A 19,490-nucleotide genomic window follows, 5' to 3' on the forward strand; every position below is an offset into this window, starting at 1 on the left:
AAATATTGAAACCTGCTTAACAGAAGCACTTAACCACACCATTAATTTAATAATCATTCAATCACCTGATCAACTTCAGTCAATAAAATGCTCACATTTAGGTATTAATCGTACATTAAATTTCAACTCCAGTTAAATATTTCACTCACCTATCATAATGATCAAGGTACTTGAAAACTGATTTGAAAAATAAATGATATGACCGAAAATCGTTGTAAATTTGATTATAAGATTTCCAGTTTCACAAGTTTCATTTTTAAATGAGTTTAGTTCCTCTTAATACAAGAATAGACAATAAAATTTTCAAGAAAATGAATTCTATAATTATCATTGGATGGAAGAATATTGATCTGCGCTGTGCGCATATACATAGTTAACAAAAGTTTTCCCTTTGTTAAAAAAAGTGGTAAATTAGCAACTCCTTGTCGTTATTGGATTACATTGTGGGGTTAAAAAATTTGAGATCACATATAAAAATAAAAGTTATGTTCATTTTGAGGAAACTGGGAGTATTGGAACCGAGATTAGAACCAATTACATCACCTTCCTGTTCAGATTTTTTTTGTAGAATTTGAACTAAATTTACTTTCATCCGCATAATGGTTGGTTTGAGATATTCAAAATAATTTGGAGAATGTAATTTAGTATCCATTAATGGAAAAAGCCCAGTTTTTTCAAAATCTATGTTTTTTGATTTGATTTTGATATAATTTAATAAACTTTATGATGAAATGATACGTTTCTTAATTTCAAATTGAAAACGTCTATTTGCGTTTATTATAAAGTAGCATTAGCTTACATTGTGGTGTAAAGAAAAGTCACTTTAGAATTATTGTCTGCATATTTTAATTGTGAGCATTCCAATGATCTCAATGAATGAATGAATGTCGGGCATGTAAAATTGCTTCTTTCATCATCTTTGAAGCACCACTAAATATTTCCACGTCAGAATTAACTTTTATGTACAAATTGTGTTACGTTTCTCGGTAATTAAAATGGGCGTGGATAAAGCTCGACAATTTATTCTTCAGTAATACACATTTATACGACTTACACACAGCGAAAATATAACAGCGAATAATTCTGACACAACTTAATTCGTACTCATTAATCGACTGTGGATTTGACTAAACTAGCCTGCTCCCGACAGTGATCTCTATTTAAACAACCGCACGCTTCTTCTGCAAAAATCGTGAACGCTGCCTTCGAGGTTTTTCTGGAGTCCACCACTGAAACTTCCCACGACTTGCGGCAGACGGCTTTCAGAGACTGGAGTTTGTAAAAACAGTTGCATTTGCAGATTGATACAACATATTTCCTTTCCTAAGAACTATTTGGACATCATATTAAATATATAATGTAATAAATATGATAGACGGATACCTAATAATACCTAAAGTTCTGTCTAAGTTTGCATGAATGGTCAAATTGGATAAATATTGACAAATACTAATAAAACCTTTAAGTTTTTGCAATTAAATTGTGTTTTATTTTCAATTATTTAATTTGTACTCGAGATAAAATTGTTACTTTCACTAATTTCAGAATTAATGTACGTAATTCCTGTATCTCAAAATTAGGACTTCCAGCATTATCAGCTATGAATACCTTAGACAGCATACACAATTTTCTTGGTTGTTTGAATTTTATTAAGAAACGAAAAAATGACAAAAGTTAGACACCAACCCTTCGTCCACCGAAATCTATTAACATTGTTGTTGACAATTGTCTCAAAAGCGACCATTACTAAAACTAGAAATAGAATAGGGCAGGATGACACTGGAATAGCGAGAATGCCAAATCTATTTATTCCCATGGGTTATTTTCCATATTTTCCTCTCATGTAACATTACAAAAATAAACAAGAAGGTGTAAATCACATTCATTAAGAAACTAACATTTAGTTACATTTGTAAATAATGTAATTTGCTAATATGTCAATAATTTCTAAATTGTTGGGGTGTTAGAAACAGTCATATTACTTTGACAATAAAACATGATAAATGACAATAAAAAATACGACTAACTAATATCATATTTCGTAAACACTGACGTTAAATGTGTTTAAACGTGTAATGCCCTAAAATAGGAATAGCTCTGGACTCTGTGTATTTGCAAATATTCCACATTGTTCAATGGCGCTGCAGAATAACTACCATATTATCATAAGTCAAAGCGAGCTTTGAAAATTTATATTTCAGCGAGAGAATAGGGCTGCGTTAAGCGGTCTGGAAATTTGTTAAATGAGTCTAATTCAGATGATAAAATTATAAAATCATCTCTTAATATGCGAGCATTCTTGCTAAGATTAATCTAATTAGGGATCAGCCTTTTGTCCATTTTTTCACCAATTTTTTTGTCAATAATAAAACACATATATTAGAATAAAATCCTTAGATAAATAAATGTTGATAAGGATAGCATGTTTTGATAATTTTAGTAGTGTGATTAAAAAAATCTAATAGTAAAATTAAGATGTTTATTGCTATCAAAAATTGTTAAATAAATATTTCTGCAAAGTCCGCTGGTTGTGCTTCGAAAACGAAGACATTTCTGTTTAAAGATATTTAGAAGGACACTGTTTCTACATTTGACATGCCACAAATATAAATATTTACAGCTTCTTTAATCTTTATTTTTCCTCTGCTTTTTTCACACATACATATTTGCTGTCAATAAGCTTGCAATATGTTTCTGATTTTAATCTTTATTTACCACTTTATTTATTTATTACTTATTTATGATCTTTATTTATTATATTTTACACATCGTTACAAACACAAGTTTACAGTTTTATAGTTACAACAATATAATATTGATTCAGTTCATAGGAACCGAAAAGATAAAAATAAATTCACAGCGAGTTTTGATACTATTTCTACTAAATTATAAAATTTGTTTCTTCGAATTTTATTTCTTACTATTATTATTATATAAACAAGCAGACGATTTTCTTAATAATCAGCTAAAATTTCTACAATATTCTTCACTGCTTAAAGAGTGGTATAAAATTAAAATTAAAAAAAAAAGCTCAATTTTGTCGTATTGTTCGCTTATTGGTTTCTACACCTTTCCATTTCGTTTCTAACAGCCAAAACAACACATGTGAGTTCACAATAAACTACTAATCTTCGAATTTTTTTCAACATATTCACTATAATAGTGAAAAATTACTTTACAATATATTTTTATACTAAATATGTGATCGACAAACGAAAGTATGAGACCGACATTTTCCTACTGCACAAGCCATGAAACGTCTAAAAACATTAAATTAGCTATGTGTACATCAGATGGATCCTATTATATATAGGTACACTATTTCTCTAGCTTTGCTTCGAGAAGCAAAAACGCAAATTTTGTAAAACGGGTCTTGCAATGGCATTCAAATAATTTAAATCAAAACGTAAACACAAACCTCCTTAAGTATTAAACAATATCCCATCCTCCATACGTTGCAGGAATCAGCAGAACCCGGAAAGCAATAACAGGTTCTGCCATCAATTTGTATTAAGAACACGTAGAGCGTGTGAGAGATTGGACAGTGAGTGAGAGATCGATTGTAGAAATTCCAAAGGGGTTGTGAACAGGACACAGGTTGACGTAACGTTGTACAATTTCTATGTTTCGCCTCTATAAATGTCTTATATCTGTCGTGCCGCAGGACACTAATTCAAATAATAAATCTGAGCTTGTCACAAGTGTCCACTCCCGTTTTCGACCGTCTCTATATGTCATAGCGCGCCACATCGGGGATTTTCCCACGGTGCGATTCCCTTTTGTATTTATGATCCACTCGACGGACCAATATTTACTCTAAACCAACATCCATAAAGCGACAGTGCCATTGCAGAAAAGCGGAAAAAGAAATAATTGGAACGAGAGCGGTTGAAAATTTTATAACAAATGGAATATTGGTGGTGCGGACGTTGCCATTCAGGGGTTGTTGTACGCTTCAACAGGCATGTGTTGCTGAAGGAAGTACTTGAAATTCGAAATTTGTGTTCCATGCTTCTACCAACAGTGTATTTGCACATTTCACCGAAGAGAGAAACGCTGTCGTCCAGACTGACCTCCATACTTAAAAATCTGTTATTGTACAGTTCACGATTAATTGTTATGCACATGTTTCAGCAGAAAATAAGATTTCCTTAATACAATTGTGTGATAACTTCTATTCAACAAATGCATTTTCCTACATAATTGATAAAATTTGATCACCCGAATTTTATTTCTTAATATGACTAAATTACAGATAAACGAGCACACTTTTTTCTTAACAAAATTTTGTAATGACATCATCAATATTTTAGTATAAACAAATACATATATTAATCTGGATATGTACAGTGTAATACTAATAACGAAATTATTGTATTCCCAGAATTTCAGTAAAAAGTAATAAACCATTTTTAATTTCTTGTGTTAAAGGTACAATAATAAAGAAACAACATGGTTTCATGACTGGTAAATCCACCAATACTAACCTCACAATCTTTACGGATTACTTGTTCAAAAATGTTGAAAATGGTTACGTAGTTGACCGTGTTTATACAGATATCAAAAAAGCTTTCGATAGGGTCAATATTCAGCTATTAATCAATAAACTAAATAACTTAGGTATACGTAACCCCATATTATCTTGGATAAACTCGTATCTGACAGGTCGCTTGCAAAGAGTAAAAATATCTAACTTCTGGAGTGCCACAAGGGTCACACATCGGACCGCTACTATTTTTGGTTTTCATTAATGACGTAAACTATTCGAAACTCAACTGATGTTACAGGACCTTGGGAAATTTGTAGAATGGTGTGATTCTAATAATTTGGAATTAAATATTGAAAAATGTAAAGCTATTAGATTTTCCACGAAAAAATTGTTAGATTCTCCAATATATTTTATAAAAGATCGAAAACTAGAAACTACCCTTTCAATAAATGACTTAGGCGTAACTTTCTCCTCCAAATTGGACTTCAATATCCATATTGACAATATTGCCAATAAAGCAAATAAATTGCTCGGTCTTCTTATTCGACAGGGCACTATCTTTTATAATCGTAGGACCTTTGTAATTTTGTATTGCTCTCTTGTACGCTCCGTGTTGGAATATTGCACAGTAATTTGGTCTTATCATTTAGTTAAGATTCAAAGACTTGAGAATATACAGAGTCCTTTTATAAAATTTTTAAGTTTTAAATTTAATGTTGACTTTAAAACAAACAACTACGCCAATCTCCTACAATTCTTTGGCTTGGCTCTCTTAGAATCTCGTAGAACTTACTTCGACCTCTATTTTATGTTCAAGATTTTAAATAATATGTATAGTTGTACCAATTTTTATTCATTATTTAATTTAAATGTTCCAGCTCGGAACGTCAGAAACCCAAATCTGCCATTTCATCGCACAAATTATTCTTCAAACTCTGTCGTTCCTAGACTGTCGAACTTAGCAAATAAATACCGCTGTGACATTAGCCTTTTTAATGTGTCTAGTTTTGTATTTAAGCGCTCAGTGCGTACGGCACTGAACATGTAATTACCCACACGTTGTGCAATGGCGAATCCGTTAATAAATCAATTATTATTAAAAATGTAATCAAAGTTTTGGGAAGAACGAATAAAGTTCTTGTCTTGAAACACCCTGTATAAACAATTCTAAAACAATGGAGACATTGATAAACCACAAATGACACGATCAAATTTTTGGAAAGGATGAACAAATAAATTCTAATTAACGATTTACCAAATTGATGATCATCTTAAGTTCATTAAAAAATTTCAGCTTCATGGATGTCGTAATGTTTAAGATAAATTGAATAATTTAAATTTTTTGTTAAACGTAAATATATGCTCAAGTTAAAAATAAGGTCAAGTTATTATTATTTCGCATGTTTTAAATGCAACTTACTTACCAAAATTTTTAGATGACTTAATCACATTTTTGGTGGGGGACAACAGACAAATTTTTATAAACGTTTACCATCCACATGGTATTCTTAAAACCAATCTAAATAAAATTTGACAATCATCTGTCAAATAGTTTCGAAGATTAGTTTCTAATAAAATTGTCAACAGATAGAAACACGTCAAACCACAGTTGACAAAGAAACAAAAACGGAAGATCTATTTTTTTCATATTCTAGAATTTATGAAACGTCGATAAACAGAAATTAGCTTTTCCGTATTATTAATGCGTCCATAACTTACATTCGTGCAGTAGCAATGGTTTCCACTAAAAATTAGGTGATTTGAAATTATGTTAGATGTCATTTGGACTAGGTACATTATAAGCGAAATAAACCGTTTATGTAAAAATAAAATTACCCGGTCCACATTCGTTTTTCGAAAAAACATTTGTAAATTATTAATGCCCGATGAGACCTCAATTTTGAAAAAGTACTGCTTTTAAATTTTTGCGTTGTGAGAAAAATTAACCTTTTTATTTCTTCCTTAATAAATGATAATTAATCAGATTTGACAAATTTACAGGTGTTTTGGATTTAACTGAAAATGGCATTAGAATTTTTCTTTAATAAATCGGTTTTTAAGACTTCATTTATCTAAACAGTAGTTTATAGTACATATAAAGTTTTTATGCAAAGTATTGAGTATCGTTAAAAACAAGTTTCATGGCTATTAGAAGTTAATTATTTTAAGATACGTACAGCAGTATTTTCAGATATTTTTATTTCAGTTTTGTATTATAGCTACTACTCGATGTTTTTGAACCTAGTACTTTTTACTATACATATCAATATTACGTACTTCTTCCAAATAAATAGATGCGTTTATATTACCGTAGTTTTACTTCCCGAGCATAAGCTAAAGAAGTACTATAATAGAGTCCATCGGGCGATTGGCCACTTTCATGTTTTATCGATGTGTTATGACATTTCGAGCACGAAAAAATAGATATCCCATTTCGGTATGTCTGTGTGTCTGTCCACCGTCTGTGTCGATTTTTGTTAGTGTACATGGTAAAACTCTAACCAAATTTTGTCTAATCGTTCCCACCAACAATGTGATGACGTCACATCAAAACTGTACATAGGAAATGAGTTTTACATTTTATAAAATAACATACTCCTACACGTGTGGTTTATGAATCCGTTTTTACCCGAGATATCCAGATTTAAAAAAAAATCAAAATCTTATAACAACATTTTTCAATTTAATTTTGAAACTATAAAATCGAATGCTCTGAAATTTTGCAGAAGTTTTATAGTTACTGTAAGCATGGTAATTTTTTATTCAAAATATATCTGTCTGTCCCTCCAAAAAATTGATGACGTCGTCTCAAAATTTTGCCGAATAAATCTTGCCTAAAATGTGCAAAGTATGATCCTTGTGATTTATCATTGCATTTATATTTTTAAGAATTGCTTATGTAGGGTGACTCAAAAACATGAATAAATGAGTCACTTTAATTTATTGAATAAATATGAATGGCTCTCCTCATTTTTCTGAAAATTTTTAATTAATAGTTAAAATAAATAATTTTTAAAATACCGTTTTACATTATCATAAGCATGTTAAATTTTTGACCAAGATATATTTGCTCTTCCCCACTAAAAAACTGATGACGTCGCCTCAAAAATCTTAAGATAGGATTTATTTATTTAGTAATATTTTGAGGCGACATTTAAATGTGCAAAATACGATGAGTGTATCCTAGTGATTTATCACTGCATTAATATTTTTAGATTTGCTTATACAAAGTGTCCCAAAAAAATTAATGACTGAGTCAATTTATTTTTTTGATTAAATCAAGAATTGCAAAACTGAATACTTTGAAGACTAGCAGACGTTTTGAAGTTATATAAGCATGGCAACTTTTTCATTTTTACTTTCATATTACATACATATCTAATTTTGACTTGTAAGGGTTATCATAAAAAAAAAATAAAATTCCCAAAATCAAATCTTATATTATAAGTCAATAAAAAATCTGGATTTCCTCTACGTTACGTCAGGAGCGAGGGAAGTTATGTCGAAATAACCTTCGAACAATTTTTTTAACTGTTAAGGGTTACTATAAAAAAATAAAATTTTATCATTTCTGGAATTGTTGACCTGTAATTCAGAGACAAGGAAGTATATTATACTTTTGAACATTTTTTTTGAACACAGAAAATATCCTTATATTTGTAACTAATGATAGCCAACTAGGACTTTTATCTCACACTGTACACATAAATGTAGATAAAGTGAACACAACACAATGATAATTTTGACAACAAAACTGCCTTTGTATAATGAACAGGCGAAGTTTTGAGCTCTCACTGACTTCGTGAAAATCTACATCAATGAAATTCATGAATAAAAATGTATTAGGGTTTTAGCGTTTTGAGTTTTCAAATGTTATAATTTTAAAAAATGCAAATTGATTTTAGGTGTCACATCGCCACTTTCCCTTCAACCTCCACCAGAGGAATAAATAAATTAGCCCCCATTTTCCTCCGCCTAACGATAAAGCGTTGTATCTCCACTGGTGCGGAAATACAAACTCGTTGATGTAGGCCGTACCTTCCGAGACAGTTTGTTACAATTTAAAGGTCTTAATTGAATTTGGCAAAATGCTTCAACACGGTTCCTGCAAGGATTTAAAACGATCGAAATAGGATTTCAGGGATAATCGCCGGCGAACAGGAAAGGTAGAAATTCAGGCTGTTGAACCGCGAATATCCCAGAATATTCCCCTATTGACATTGCTGTCTACTATTCGCGGCAAGAACGAGGGATTTGGCAAATCCATAAGAAAAACTGACAATTTCCCGTTCGAAAATTACGAATGAAAGTATAATGGCGTAGCGTCAGACGGTTTTTTCGAAACGTCTTCCTTTAATTGCCCGGAATTCACAGGAAAGCGTTGTATTCACGAAAATTCTTGCAGAAACTATTTTGCTGTTTTCTGACAGTTTAGAATACAAAGAACCTGATTATAACAATCCTTTCAGATGTTTAATATTAGATGCTGCATGAACAGCACCTCCTTTTAACTGATTAGCAATTTAAATTATAAACGGAGGCGGCTGCAACTTTACATATAGTAAGGGGGGTTCGGCGTTAAGGTCGATTAACGCAGCGCCAATTATCTCGAAAAACTTTGATTCATTATATGCTTGATGGGTAACAACAACAAAAAAAAATTGCTTAAGTAAGTAGTATGTATTTAGCGTACTCAAGACGTGCACATTTTCCATTAATCCTGTCTTTTCTGCACAATTCTTAGATTTTTTTATGGAACGATTTTTCACTTGGTAATGGCGGTTGGTTTAGTGGAAAAATAATGGTTCGTCTGATGTTACTAAAATGGTAATAAAAGACTAGCTTTCGTTAGAAAACTATTACAAATGTTGAGCCCATAAAAGAACAAAAGGAACTTAATGGAACGGAAAAAAACAGTTTAGAATTTCCTTAATGATAAATGGCGAAGATATTCCATTAGGAAAAATAATATAAAGGATCACTTAACGGAGAAACTCCACATTCACACGTACGAAGGATATTTTAGCTCCCGAATATTGATGTCAGAAGACAACGAAAAGTAACAGTCATGTTTTCGCTTTGATTGTGAACATCATGATGAATATTGCTTTTTACTGTGCTGGAGATAACTAACTAGAGAATTCTAAATCAACCTGAACAATCACGCAAGAACAATAACATTTCAGAACATCAATAACCTTCTCCGAATACGTCAGAATTCCTCTTGAAAATTACGTCAGAACGTCGCCTCACAAAGTATGAATTAATTTTACTTTAGATTTTTCCAATATAATTAAAATTCATATTAGTATCATATAAAATACAAAAAATGTTACTTTATCCCAATTTCCGATTTCAATCTCCACAATATTAAGTATTTATAACTAAAAGGTTCTCCCCAAACAACCATTTAGCGTTGCGTCTACATATTTAAACATCTGCATTATTCTTAATGCGAAGAGCTAAATTTCACTTCACTAATAAACAGGTTGGCACTTTAAACTTTTAGATAAATTTATAATTAACTCACTACAACGTCGTATCAGATTTCTTGTAAGTTACAAGTCTTTTTCTTCTGACTAGAGAAGGTTGGAAGAACTAATTTATTTGAAACTCCTAATATTTTATTATTTTTGAAGCGCTGCCTTTAAACTAATCGGCTTAAAATGATCGAGAAAGTGATATATTGGACGAATTTCCAAATAAGTGTCCGTAGTTTGAATAATGATAATAATGAGTAAATTAAACTGTTGATCTATAAATTAGAAAAGATTCCCCTTATGAGTTCACCATTAACTAAGGAGGTATAATGTACTAATATAAATATAAAAGTGGTATTTGTGTATAGTTAAGCTAGTCTTCGCAAATAATACATCACTGAAGATATATATTTACTGTTAACTACCGCTTAATTTTCTATATAATTTGCCATGCTAAGTAAATTTTCTACAGTATTTTAAAATACAAAGGATGCAATAATGACAACATAAATAATAATTAATCCTGGTCCGTGCACTATTGAAAGCCATAAACTTATCGAACTCATTTTCCGGTTTTATTTTTTCTAGGGCCGTTGACCACCTGTTATACTTTTTTATTCCGCTCAACGAATCAGAGCACCTTCACATCGATGAAATTCCAGAACCATAAAACAGAATGCATTATTTATAAGAAGCGGGTGAATATAAGACAGACGGTCGTAGCAGCGCCTAAAAGATTAACGTTCTGACCTAAAACGTGTGGGTGAAAAGCGCTATTACCACAACAATGCTGCACTTTTGGATCTTAACTTTCCTGATGCAAAGAATATGTTTAGTTTAAAAAACGTCGTTCTACGAGGAAGACAATAACTTTTTTCAGACACCCTTTCTGCATCCTTCTTTGTAAAGAATTGAGGAAAGAAATAATACGACAACGCAATATTGCTGAACATTTCGATTTTGATGGGCGTTAAGCATCTCCTCCTAGAACGTCCTATTATGCTATCCCAACAAAGCTCTCTTTAGCAGGATTTGATCTTTTAATCCGACGCGTTTAATACAATCTCGCCGCAATTACGATTTTCATATAAATATGCAAACGCTACTGAAGGAGACTACAAATAGTTTCCATTAAACACAATTTGCATTTTAAAGTCGTACAAACAACGGGTCCTCCCTTAATTTCCCTTTAATATCCAATTAATTACATTTCGTCCGAGTTTGAATCACCGCCATGAATTATTTTCTCGTCCTTTCTGACGCCGGATAAGATAGGGAGGTCCTTCAAGGACCAACTTCCCAGTTAGTCGCAGGAAATGATTTGTCTGCTGACGTGTTAGTATCTCCGGACTCAGGAAATAAGAAGCAAATGAAAAATCGGACGCGTCAAAAAATTGGATGTACTAGTGGTGAGAAGGCGTTACTTTGATGTTTGTGCGAGATGGTAGATTCTGAATTGGAGAAAGTCGAAAAAATTGCTTCGCTTTGTTAAGCGCTCCATAAATTTTGTTTCGAAAAGCGATCTAATTAAATTTAGATGGAGGAGGCTAATTAAAGTGAAGATACGAATACGAAAAGCGTAAAACGAGTACGACTAGAAACAAGAGCGTATCAGATGTTATTAAACATCTTAGGAAAGCTAATAAAGAGCTTCTTGCAGGAAAAGATCCTGACAGGATTTATCACTCACCAAGTTTTAAATTTTTACGAAATAGCCTTATTTAAAATTTCACTTTTTTAAAAACTTGGAACGGTTTTATCTTATTCCAGCAAATTTTCAAGTGATATCTTTCACTAAATGAAAATCTCTTATAAAAAATTGTATACACAGGCGAGGTGTGTACTGTCAAATTTTAATGGACCTTTTGCATATTAAATGCATCCAAATATTTTGAAGAAACGCAAGCCACAATTGCTGATTTAATCGAAGGAACGGATTGAGAGTGAAACGGTTTTAGAGTGTTTGCTTTTTTTTTATCAAATTAACACCTTGGGATCTCATCAAAGCAACGCTATGGAGAGTCCATCATATTAATAACATTAAAAAAAAAACTAATCATTGCTCCCAACAGTGTCGTATTGAACCATGAAGTATGACAGTGGCTCTCAACATGTTTTGCTTCTTGGTTTTATTCGCTGAATTCCTGAATGACGATTTTGCGACGTCATTTTTTCTATTTTAGAATACATTTAAGATGTCAGTGTGTGAAGTCTCATACTTCAAATTCAACTCACTTTTTAGTATACGGGTTAGCATATAAAAGTAATGCTTGAAAAATTATCGCTGAATCTATCTATTCGAGGATTGTGATCTGGTTTTGGTAATAGGAGAACCAGACGGAGGGGCAATGTTTCAACCTAGATCTTACTAAAGTGTTAAACATTATCATATAAACATTATCATAAGAGACATAATATTAAGTTTCTTATGATGGAACACAACAATTTTATTGCTTTTGAAACAATACACAGACGGACAGACAGACAAACATACAAACAAATAGATAGACAGACAGACATCCGGAAATGGAAAATCTATTTTTTCGTGCTCCAAAAGTCATAACACTGAAAGTAGCACACAAAACATGAAAGTAGCCAATCACCCGATGGACTCGATTACAACACTTTCTTAGCTTACGCTCGGGAAATAAAAATATAGTTGGCGCCGCGACTCCGAAGCTATTATGGGTCATATTTACGATGTAGTGTTAAAATAAGCTTGCCTCCTCAAACTAAAATCATTGGCGTTTATAGAATGTCAATATTTCTTTTCTTTATCAAAGTATAACAATTTTATCTGGTACACATGTACAGGGTGAGTATTAAAATAAATAACGGGACCCTGACCAAATTTCAATGCAATACAAAATACATATCCCATATGTAACTCTTTTTATATTTTATTTTTCTAAAATGTACAAACATGATTACCTAGTAGTTAATTTTGACTTTCGCAATAATTCTATTTCTCAATTTTGAGCTTCGATAAGTTTTTAGTCTTCGCGATAAGATGAGGGTTAAATACACGAACGATGAAAAGATTGATAGGTATGATTTTGATTTTTGGAGAATGCGGAAAAAATACCGTTGCAACAGCAAATCTCTACGAAAGAAGATATCCCGATAGGCGAAATCCATCCGACCAAATCTTTAGCTAACGCTAAGACAAAGTTGGCCGAATGAATCAAAAGATAGAGGACTTACCGCTACTGGTGTCGAAAATTAAATTCGTGTAATTGAAGCCGTAGACAATGACCCGCACGTGAGCCAAAGATTTATGACACGACATTAGTACAAGATCTAAAGGAAGAAGACTTTCTCAGAAGGATACAATTTTGCAAGTTTATGCAACATCAACTACAGTTGCACCACAATTTGTTATTCAAAGTTTTGTTCAGCGATGAAGCAAGATTTGGTAATAACAGGGCTGTTAATCAGCTGTTACTATTACTCCCAAAATAACCCACACTGGATCAGAACAGCTCATTTTCAAAATGTTTATTCCATAAATGTATGGGCTGGTATTATTGCAGATTACGGAATTGGTCCATACTAGTTTGCATAAAGACGTCAGTATTCTCACATTTTCTAGAAAATATTCTTAATTTGATAAATAAAAAACTGGTCGAAGGCTATAAGCATAATCCGAGAAATCCAACTCTTTAAAAAATTATAAAATTGATTTTACGGTTTTAGTTTTGTGATAACCTCTGTGAAGTAAAAATGAACGGCATAAATAACACTCCCGTAGCCAACCAACGGGATAAGATATCCTTCAGCACCAGGTAACACAAATCTGAAGTGTTTATTTATGTTTATACCTACATCGAAAGAATGCCACGTAGAAACCCGTCACATATATCAGCTGCTTACTAGAACATCAGTTCGAGCACAATTAACGGAGCGAAATTAATAAATTAAAAATACAGCGAACATGACCGCGGAGGATCCTGCCTTCGATAGCTCATTCTAGTAGTGACAGCTGCCATCCCACGCCATACAAAATCGATCCAAACACGGATAAAAATTTTACTTGATCCAACCCTCAACCTCTAAACAACCCCCATTTAGAGAACCTTCAGATCGCAATATAGTGTGAGTGTATTATTATGTAGCGTGTGCAGAGTAATCAATTATGCATAAACCTAAATGATTGATTAAAGCCAGTATTTACGTTACAAGCAATAAAAATCGTGTGACATACATACAAGGGGTATGCTGTTGATTAACTAATTACATGTTATTTATGTCGACTTTTTTATATGTTTAACTTAACGTTACATTAAATGTACACTAATTGAAGCAGTTAGAAATTTTTAATTGTGAAAGTAAGACTGCAGTTAAGTGTGCGTCGGAAGGGAGAAAATGCGTAACATAAAATAAATTCAGTTTCCAATGTGCTCAACTAAACTCTTTTGAACTCGATATATTCGAGAAATATAAATATATTAAAGTATAGCATAATATTCAATTAACGATAAAAATACTTTAACGCGATAATTTAAAATACTGTCTTCAATTTTACTTCTCGAGCTCTAAGGAAATATTGTAATAAGAAGATGCATCCAGAGAATGGCTACTTCCTTGTTTCCTCGTCGTTTCATGTAGAATACAAAAATAGGTCTCCCATTTCCATCTGTCTATCTGTCTATTTGTCTATCCGCCGTCCGTGTGAATTTTTGTTAGACAAATAATCTTCAAAACTTCAGGACCGATTGTTGTCAAATTTTATATGTGTATTATGAATATCATACTTACGGTTACTTCAAAGACGTACATAGTAAACGGGTCTTAAATTGTATAAAATACCTTAGTCATACACATGTAGGTTATGAATCCATGTGACTTTTTCCCCGAGAGATCAGATTTAAAAAAAATCAAAATTGTGTAACATTTTATTTAATTGATTAAATTAGGAACTGCAAATCCGAATGCTATAAAATCTTGCAACCGTTTTAATGTTAAAAAACCCCCCGAAAGTTTACTTTCATTTTGATTAAATTAACAGAAAAGGTCGCAAAAATTAAAAACGATTACATACATATATTTCTCTTAGCCGGAAATAAAATGGTATAGTTCATGTCCACGTTTTTGGTAATAAAGTGGTACTTTATTCCCTAAGGAATACAGTAAAAACAATTTAAGTGAAATACCAAATTTTGTACACATTTTTCTATTTCTCCAGAAGCAAATTGGACGTTACATCTTTAGCTCTTGCAGTAATGACCAAAGGTATATCAAACTCTTCTCCAATGTTCATTTTTTCCATTTTTTAATGGAAAATTAACTACAATTGAATATTTCGAATGTTTTTTTTTTTCGCACACAACAAACTCGTTTCCTTGATAACTGTCAGCCCAAACTGTAATTTATTGTTAATTTAACCGGTTGGGAGGAAAGCTTTGTATGGATCTCTGGAATAAACTTTCTTAATCCCTCGACTGAAGATGCCCAAGCGACCGAAGGGAGCGAGGGCATCACTTACAGTCTCAGAATTAATATGGCGGTTTGTTCCCTTGATGCATAAATAACTTATAGGGATTCTCACAAAAAAAAATAAAGTTCGCAAAATAAAATTTTATTATATTTCAAAAAGCTGGATACTATTGTACTCTAGAGGGGAGGGAAGTTCTGTCGAAATAGCCTTCGACCAATTTTTTTAATTTATATTTTTTAAATTTTGGTCTAAACCCAAATCTAGGTTTTGCAACTAATATGGGATCTTATTAGGTCTACAATGTTAGTTTTGTCGGACGTTATAAAGTCACAAGCGGAGGTTTTGGTCCCCTGGGTATTGTTAGTGGCGCTTGTCTTTCCAAATCGAGGTCCGTCCGGGTTCGGTCCCGTTTTCAATGTAGTTCCGTTCTGGTGTTGATTATTTCCTTGTCGTTGTCCGGAGTGACTTCGTGACATCTGTGACAGAGAAATTATTTCAATATTTGTGTGGAGTAATAGAGTAATTAGGAATTGAAATGAAAAATTAGAGAGAAGAAGAAAAAGAAAAAGAAATATCAAAAGAAATAAGAGTACGTAAGGATAGATAAGATTAAAAGCTTGTTATTGTATTGAGTTGTCAACTCGTCGGTTGACGAGTTAACATTGTTGGTCAAAGTACGGGAGCGGCGTCGTGACTCCGTCTGGGATGTGGTGGCAGTAAGACGGCAGAGTGGCTTCACCTTACCGTGTTATTTACATATCCTAGAGAGCCGGAGACCGTTCAGGATAAAGCAAGTAGTGCAATGAGTGAATGTTTAAGTTTGCGTTAGGAACTTTAGGACGGCAGTTTAGCCGGTATCAGTGGAATATTTGTGGATGGTATGATGACTTTGAATAGCAATTTGGTCAGTGCTGCGAGTCGTGCAGGAGATGTAGTTTTTTGTGCTTGCTCGAATGATCGGTATAGGTATTTATGAAGAAGTTTGGAAGGTAATTTATACACAATGATAGTGCCTAGGTCGGCAATCGTTACATCAGAGGACCTGAAATGACAATAAAGCATACCGTAGTTAGTTCCCAAACCTGCTCGTGGAACTGATAGATCTCCCTCACTCTTAAACGTACCGGCCGCAGCCCTCATATATAAATCGATTTAGCCCGCTGCGAGCCAAGTGACGAAGGACGAAGGAACCCAGACCCTCTAGACTACTTTGCCGGAGTGTCTGGTTTAAGGATAATTAATCTCCGAAAGAAAAGTCAGTACTTTGTTTTCACGAGTTCCCCTTCATCCGACCATGTGATCTCTCAACCTAAGCAATTAGGTCTTAAGAGTTTGCACATTCTAAATTATCACCAACACAACTTATACGTCTGAATTTTAGCGTTATAGACCGACAGCAAGAACTTAATGCCTTATGCAAACCGTATTGCTATTAGTTTTACACTGCATCTATCCAGATTGATGTATGTGTCCTGACATAAATGAAGTCATCACAAAACTGTAATTAAAACACTCACTTGAAGCATACACTTAGCATGCTTCTGTGCCTTGAGTTGAGTTTTTATCCGAGACCATTATCCAGATTTTTTGAAATATAATAAAAATTTTATAAAAATATTTTGCAATTTAATTTCGAAACTGCAAAATCAAATGCTCTGAAATTTTGTTTTACAGGTATCATAAACATTGTAAATTTGTAATCAAAATATATCTGTCCCCTAAAAAATCGATGACGTCATCTCAAATCCTAAATTATACAAAATATGATAATTCTGTACTTGCGATTTATTATTGCATTCATATTTTTTAGAATTTCTTATACAGGGTGAAAAAAAGAATGAATGGGCTCAATTTATTTTATTGATTAAATCAGAAACGGCTCATTCCATTTTTCAGAAAATTTGGGAATATAATATGTACTGTTATATGTATTATCTATTAGTATCTACTATATTCCAAATAGCCAAACTGGTATATGTGTCCTTGAAAAAATGTTGGTGACGTCATCATAAAATTTTGTATTGTTTTTAACTTAAAAAATTTGCAAAATTAATTTTATAATTTTTCGAAGAATCTGTAATTGTTGACCTGTATTTCAGGGGCGTGGAAAGTACTGTCTAAATAACTTGAGATCAGTTCTAACGTTCTAAATTTTAAAAAAGAAATCGTTATCTTCTAGGTGGCATGGGTACGAGCCGAAGACCAAACAATCTTGACCCTCCACACGAAAGTTGTAACTCACAATTCTCGAATCAGCGTGACGCACGACAACCTCCGAACGTGGCAGCTCCGGATTCGCCAATTGAAAGAGTCAGACCGCGGCTGTTACATGTGTCAGATCAACACCAGCATCATGAAAATTCAACAGGGGTGTCTGGACGTTTACGGTGAGTCGTCTTCGATTTTACATAAAAATCTGTTTTATGTCGCGCCAGGAAACGGATAACAATTTATCAATATCACTATCAATCATGTGATCACACGCCCCAACGAAAAACTTTTAAAGCAAAACTATGTAAAGAAAAATTATTGCAGGCAAGTTTTTATCGTTTCATCTACGTCATGGGTTCATTTTAAAGCGCCATTTTCAGTAGAGATTATCACCTTCATCGAGGTGCGTGTAGATGACATGGTGCGACGAAATCGGAACAATGGCCGCCGACAGAAATATAAAGTTTCGATGGAAATAGAGCGCAAATAATTACATATGTAATATAAATATATAGTTACGAAAGACTGTAACTATTCTATCTCATATTACTTAAGTGTAAGTTCTACCATAGGTACAGTTTATCTTACACCTTAAGGATAAGAATTAAATAATCTACCTTGAGTTCTTTATATCTGATTAACGTAATAGACTCATTCGAACTAAAACAGTTCCTAAAATTTAACGTCTCAACTAATTGCCCTTTGTGAATTTGGTGCTCGCAGATTGTGTTTCAATATTACTATAATAAAAGAATAATTTTCGTTCTACTTTAAATAGTTCTCATATTTCCTTAATATCAGATAACATGCGTGCAAAGAGTCCTGAAATGGAAAGAAATTGTTAAATCAGAGTTATTCTTCATTAGGCTGTTACAATTTTGTAGTAACTCTAATCAAATTTGATATAAAACGATAATAATCAACTCTTCACTTCTCGTTTAAGTTGGCAGCGTGCAGTGCCGAAACCAAAGAATATTTAGGTATAGGCGAACCTTGCGTTAGGCGCCCCTCCCCTACACATAAAAATGCAATTTTACAGAACAGTTTTATTTATATTTTTTAATAAGTATGCAAAAACAGATACTATGATAAAATATAAAAAAAAAGAAAAAAAATTCGAGATTATACATATAGGTATATAATATGTATAAATCTATAAATATTATATGTATAAGTTCAAAATAAAACCAACATTAAAAAACCTGTCGCACCGGTTACATGTTTCTGAGCTTCCGTTCAAAATGAAAAAAGATTAATATGACATAATTCTTGGTATAGTTTTGGAAATTTCATTCTACCCTATAAAATTTTATTGACGATAACGAGACGGACAGTAGTAGAATGGTAAGAAATATTTATGGCTCACACCAGTTCACTAGAATTTGTCTGAGAATATTTGGCAGATAGTTGTACTCATAAAATAATGGTCATTTCTGTTCATAAATAACGATGGTCCCAGCCCGGACCTGGATTATTTTGGTTTCTAACATCTGGGGATTACCGGCACGCGACAACTTAAGTTGTAAATATCTCTTGCTATTGTACTACTGTGCATTTCGTTATTGCCAATAAAATTTTATAGGGTACAATGAAATTTCCAAAACTATACAACATAATTTTTGGACGAATTTGGCGCCCCTTGCCGTTGGCGCCCCTAGGCAAGGGCCTACTCGGCCTATAGCTAGTTTCGGCACTGGCAGCGTGTATCTATATTTCGAAAGAGACGCATTTTAAACGTCAGACGTCGCGGCGTTCTTGCTAATTTGATTTAAATCGCTCCTAATATCCAAAAATCGGTACATGATTGCTGTAAATTTTGCTACAAATTTTATTTCATCTCACATTTGTAAGCGTTAAAATTTTAACTTCAGTC

The 19,490-nt window shown here is 32.8% G+C and overlaps 1 protein-coding gene across 3 annotated transcripts in view; it reads left to right on the forward strand.

The window, feature by feature from the left end:
* The window catches only part of LOC135129140 (lachesin-like), a 344,494-nt gene that overhangs the window by 194,050 nt on the left and 130,954 nt on the right, over positions 1-19,490 (forward strand). For all 3 annotated transcript variants that reach the window (XM_064056231.1, XM_064056232.1, XM_064056233.1), the window contains exon 3: positions 17,586-17,793. In XM_064056231.1, coding sequence (XP_063912301.1) covers positions 17,586-17,793 — 208 coding nt within the window. The remainder of the gene's footprint in view (positions 1-17,585; positions 17,794-19,490) is intronic.

Source organism: Zophobas morio, unplaced genomic scaffold (assembly GCF_036711695.1).
Source record: "Zophobas morio isolate AGI-343-1 ecotype UQ-CSIRO unplaced genomic scaffold, CSIRO_AGI_Zmor_V1 ptg000014l, whole genome shotgun sequence".
NCBI classification, from domain to species: Eukaryota; Metazoa; Arthropoda; class Insecta; order Coleoptera; family Tenebrionidae; genus Zophobas; species Zophobas morio.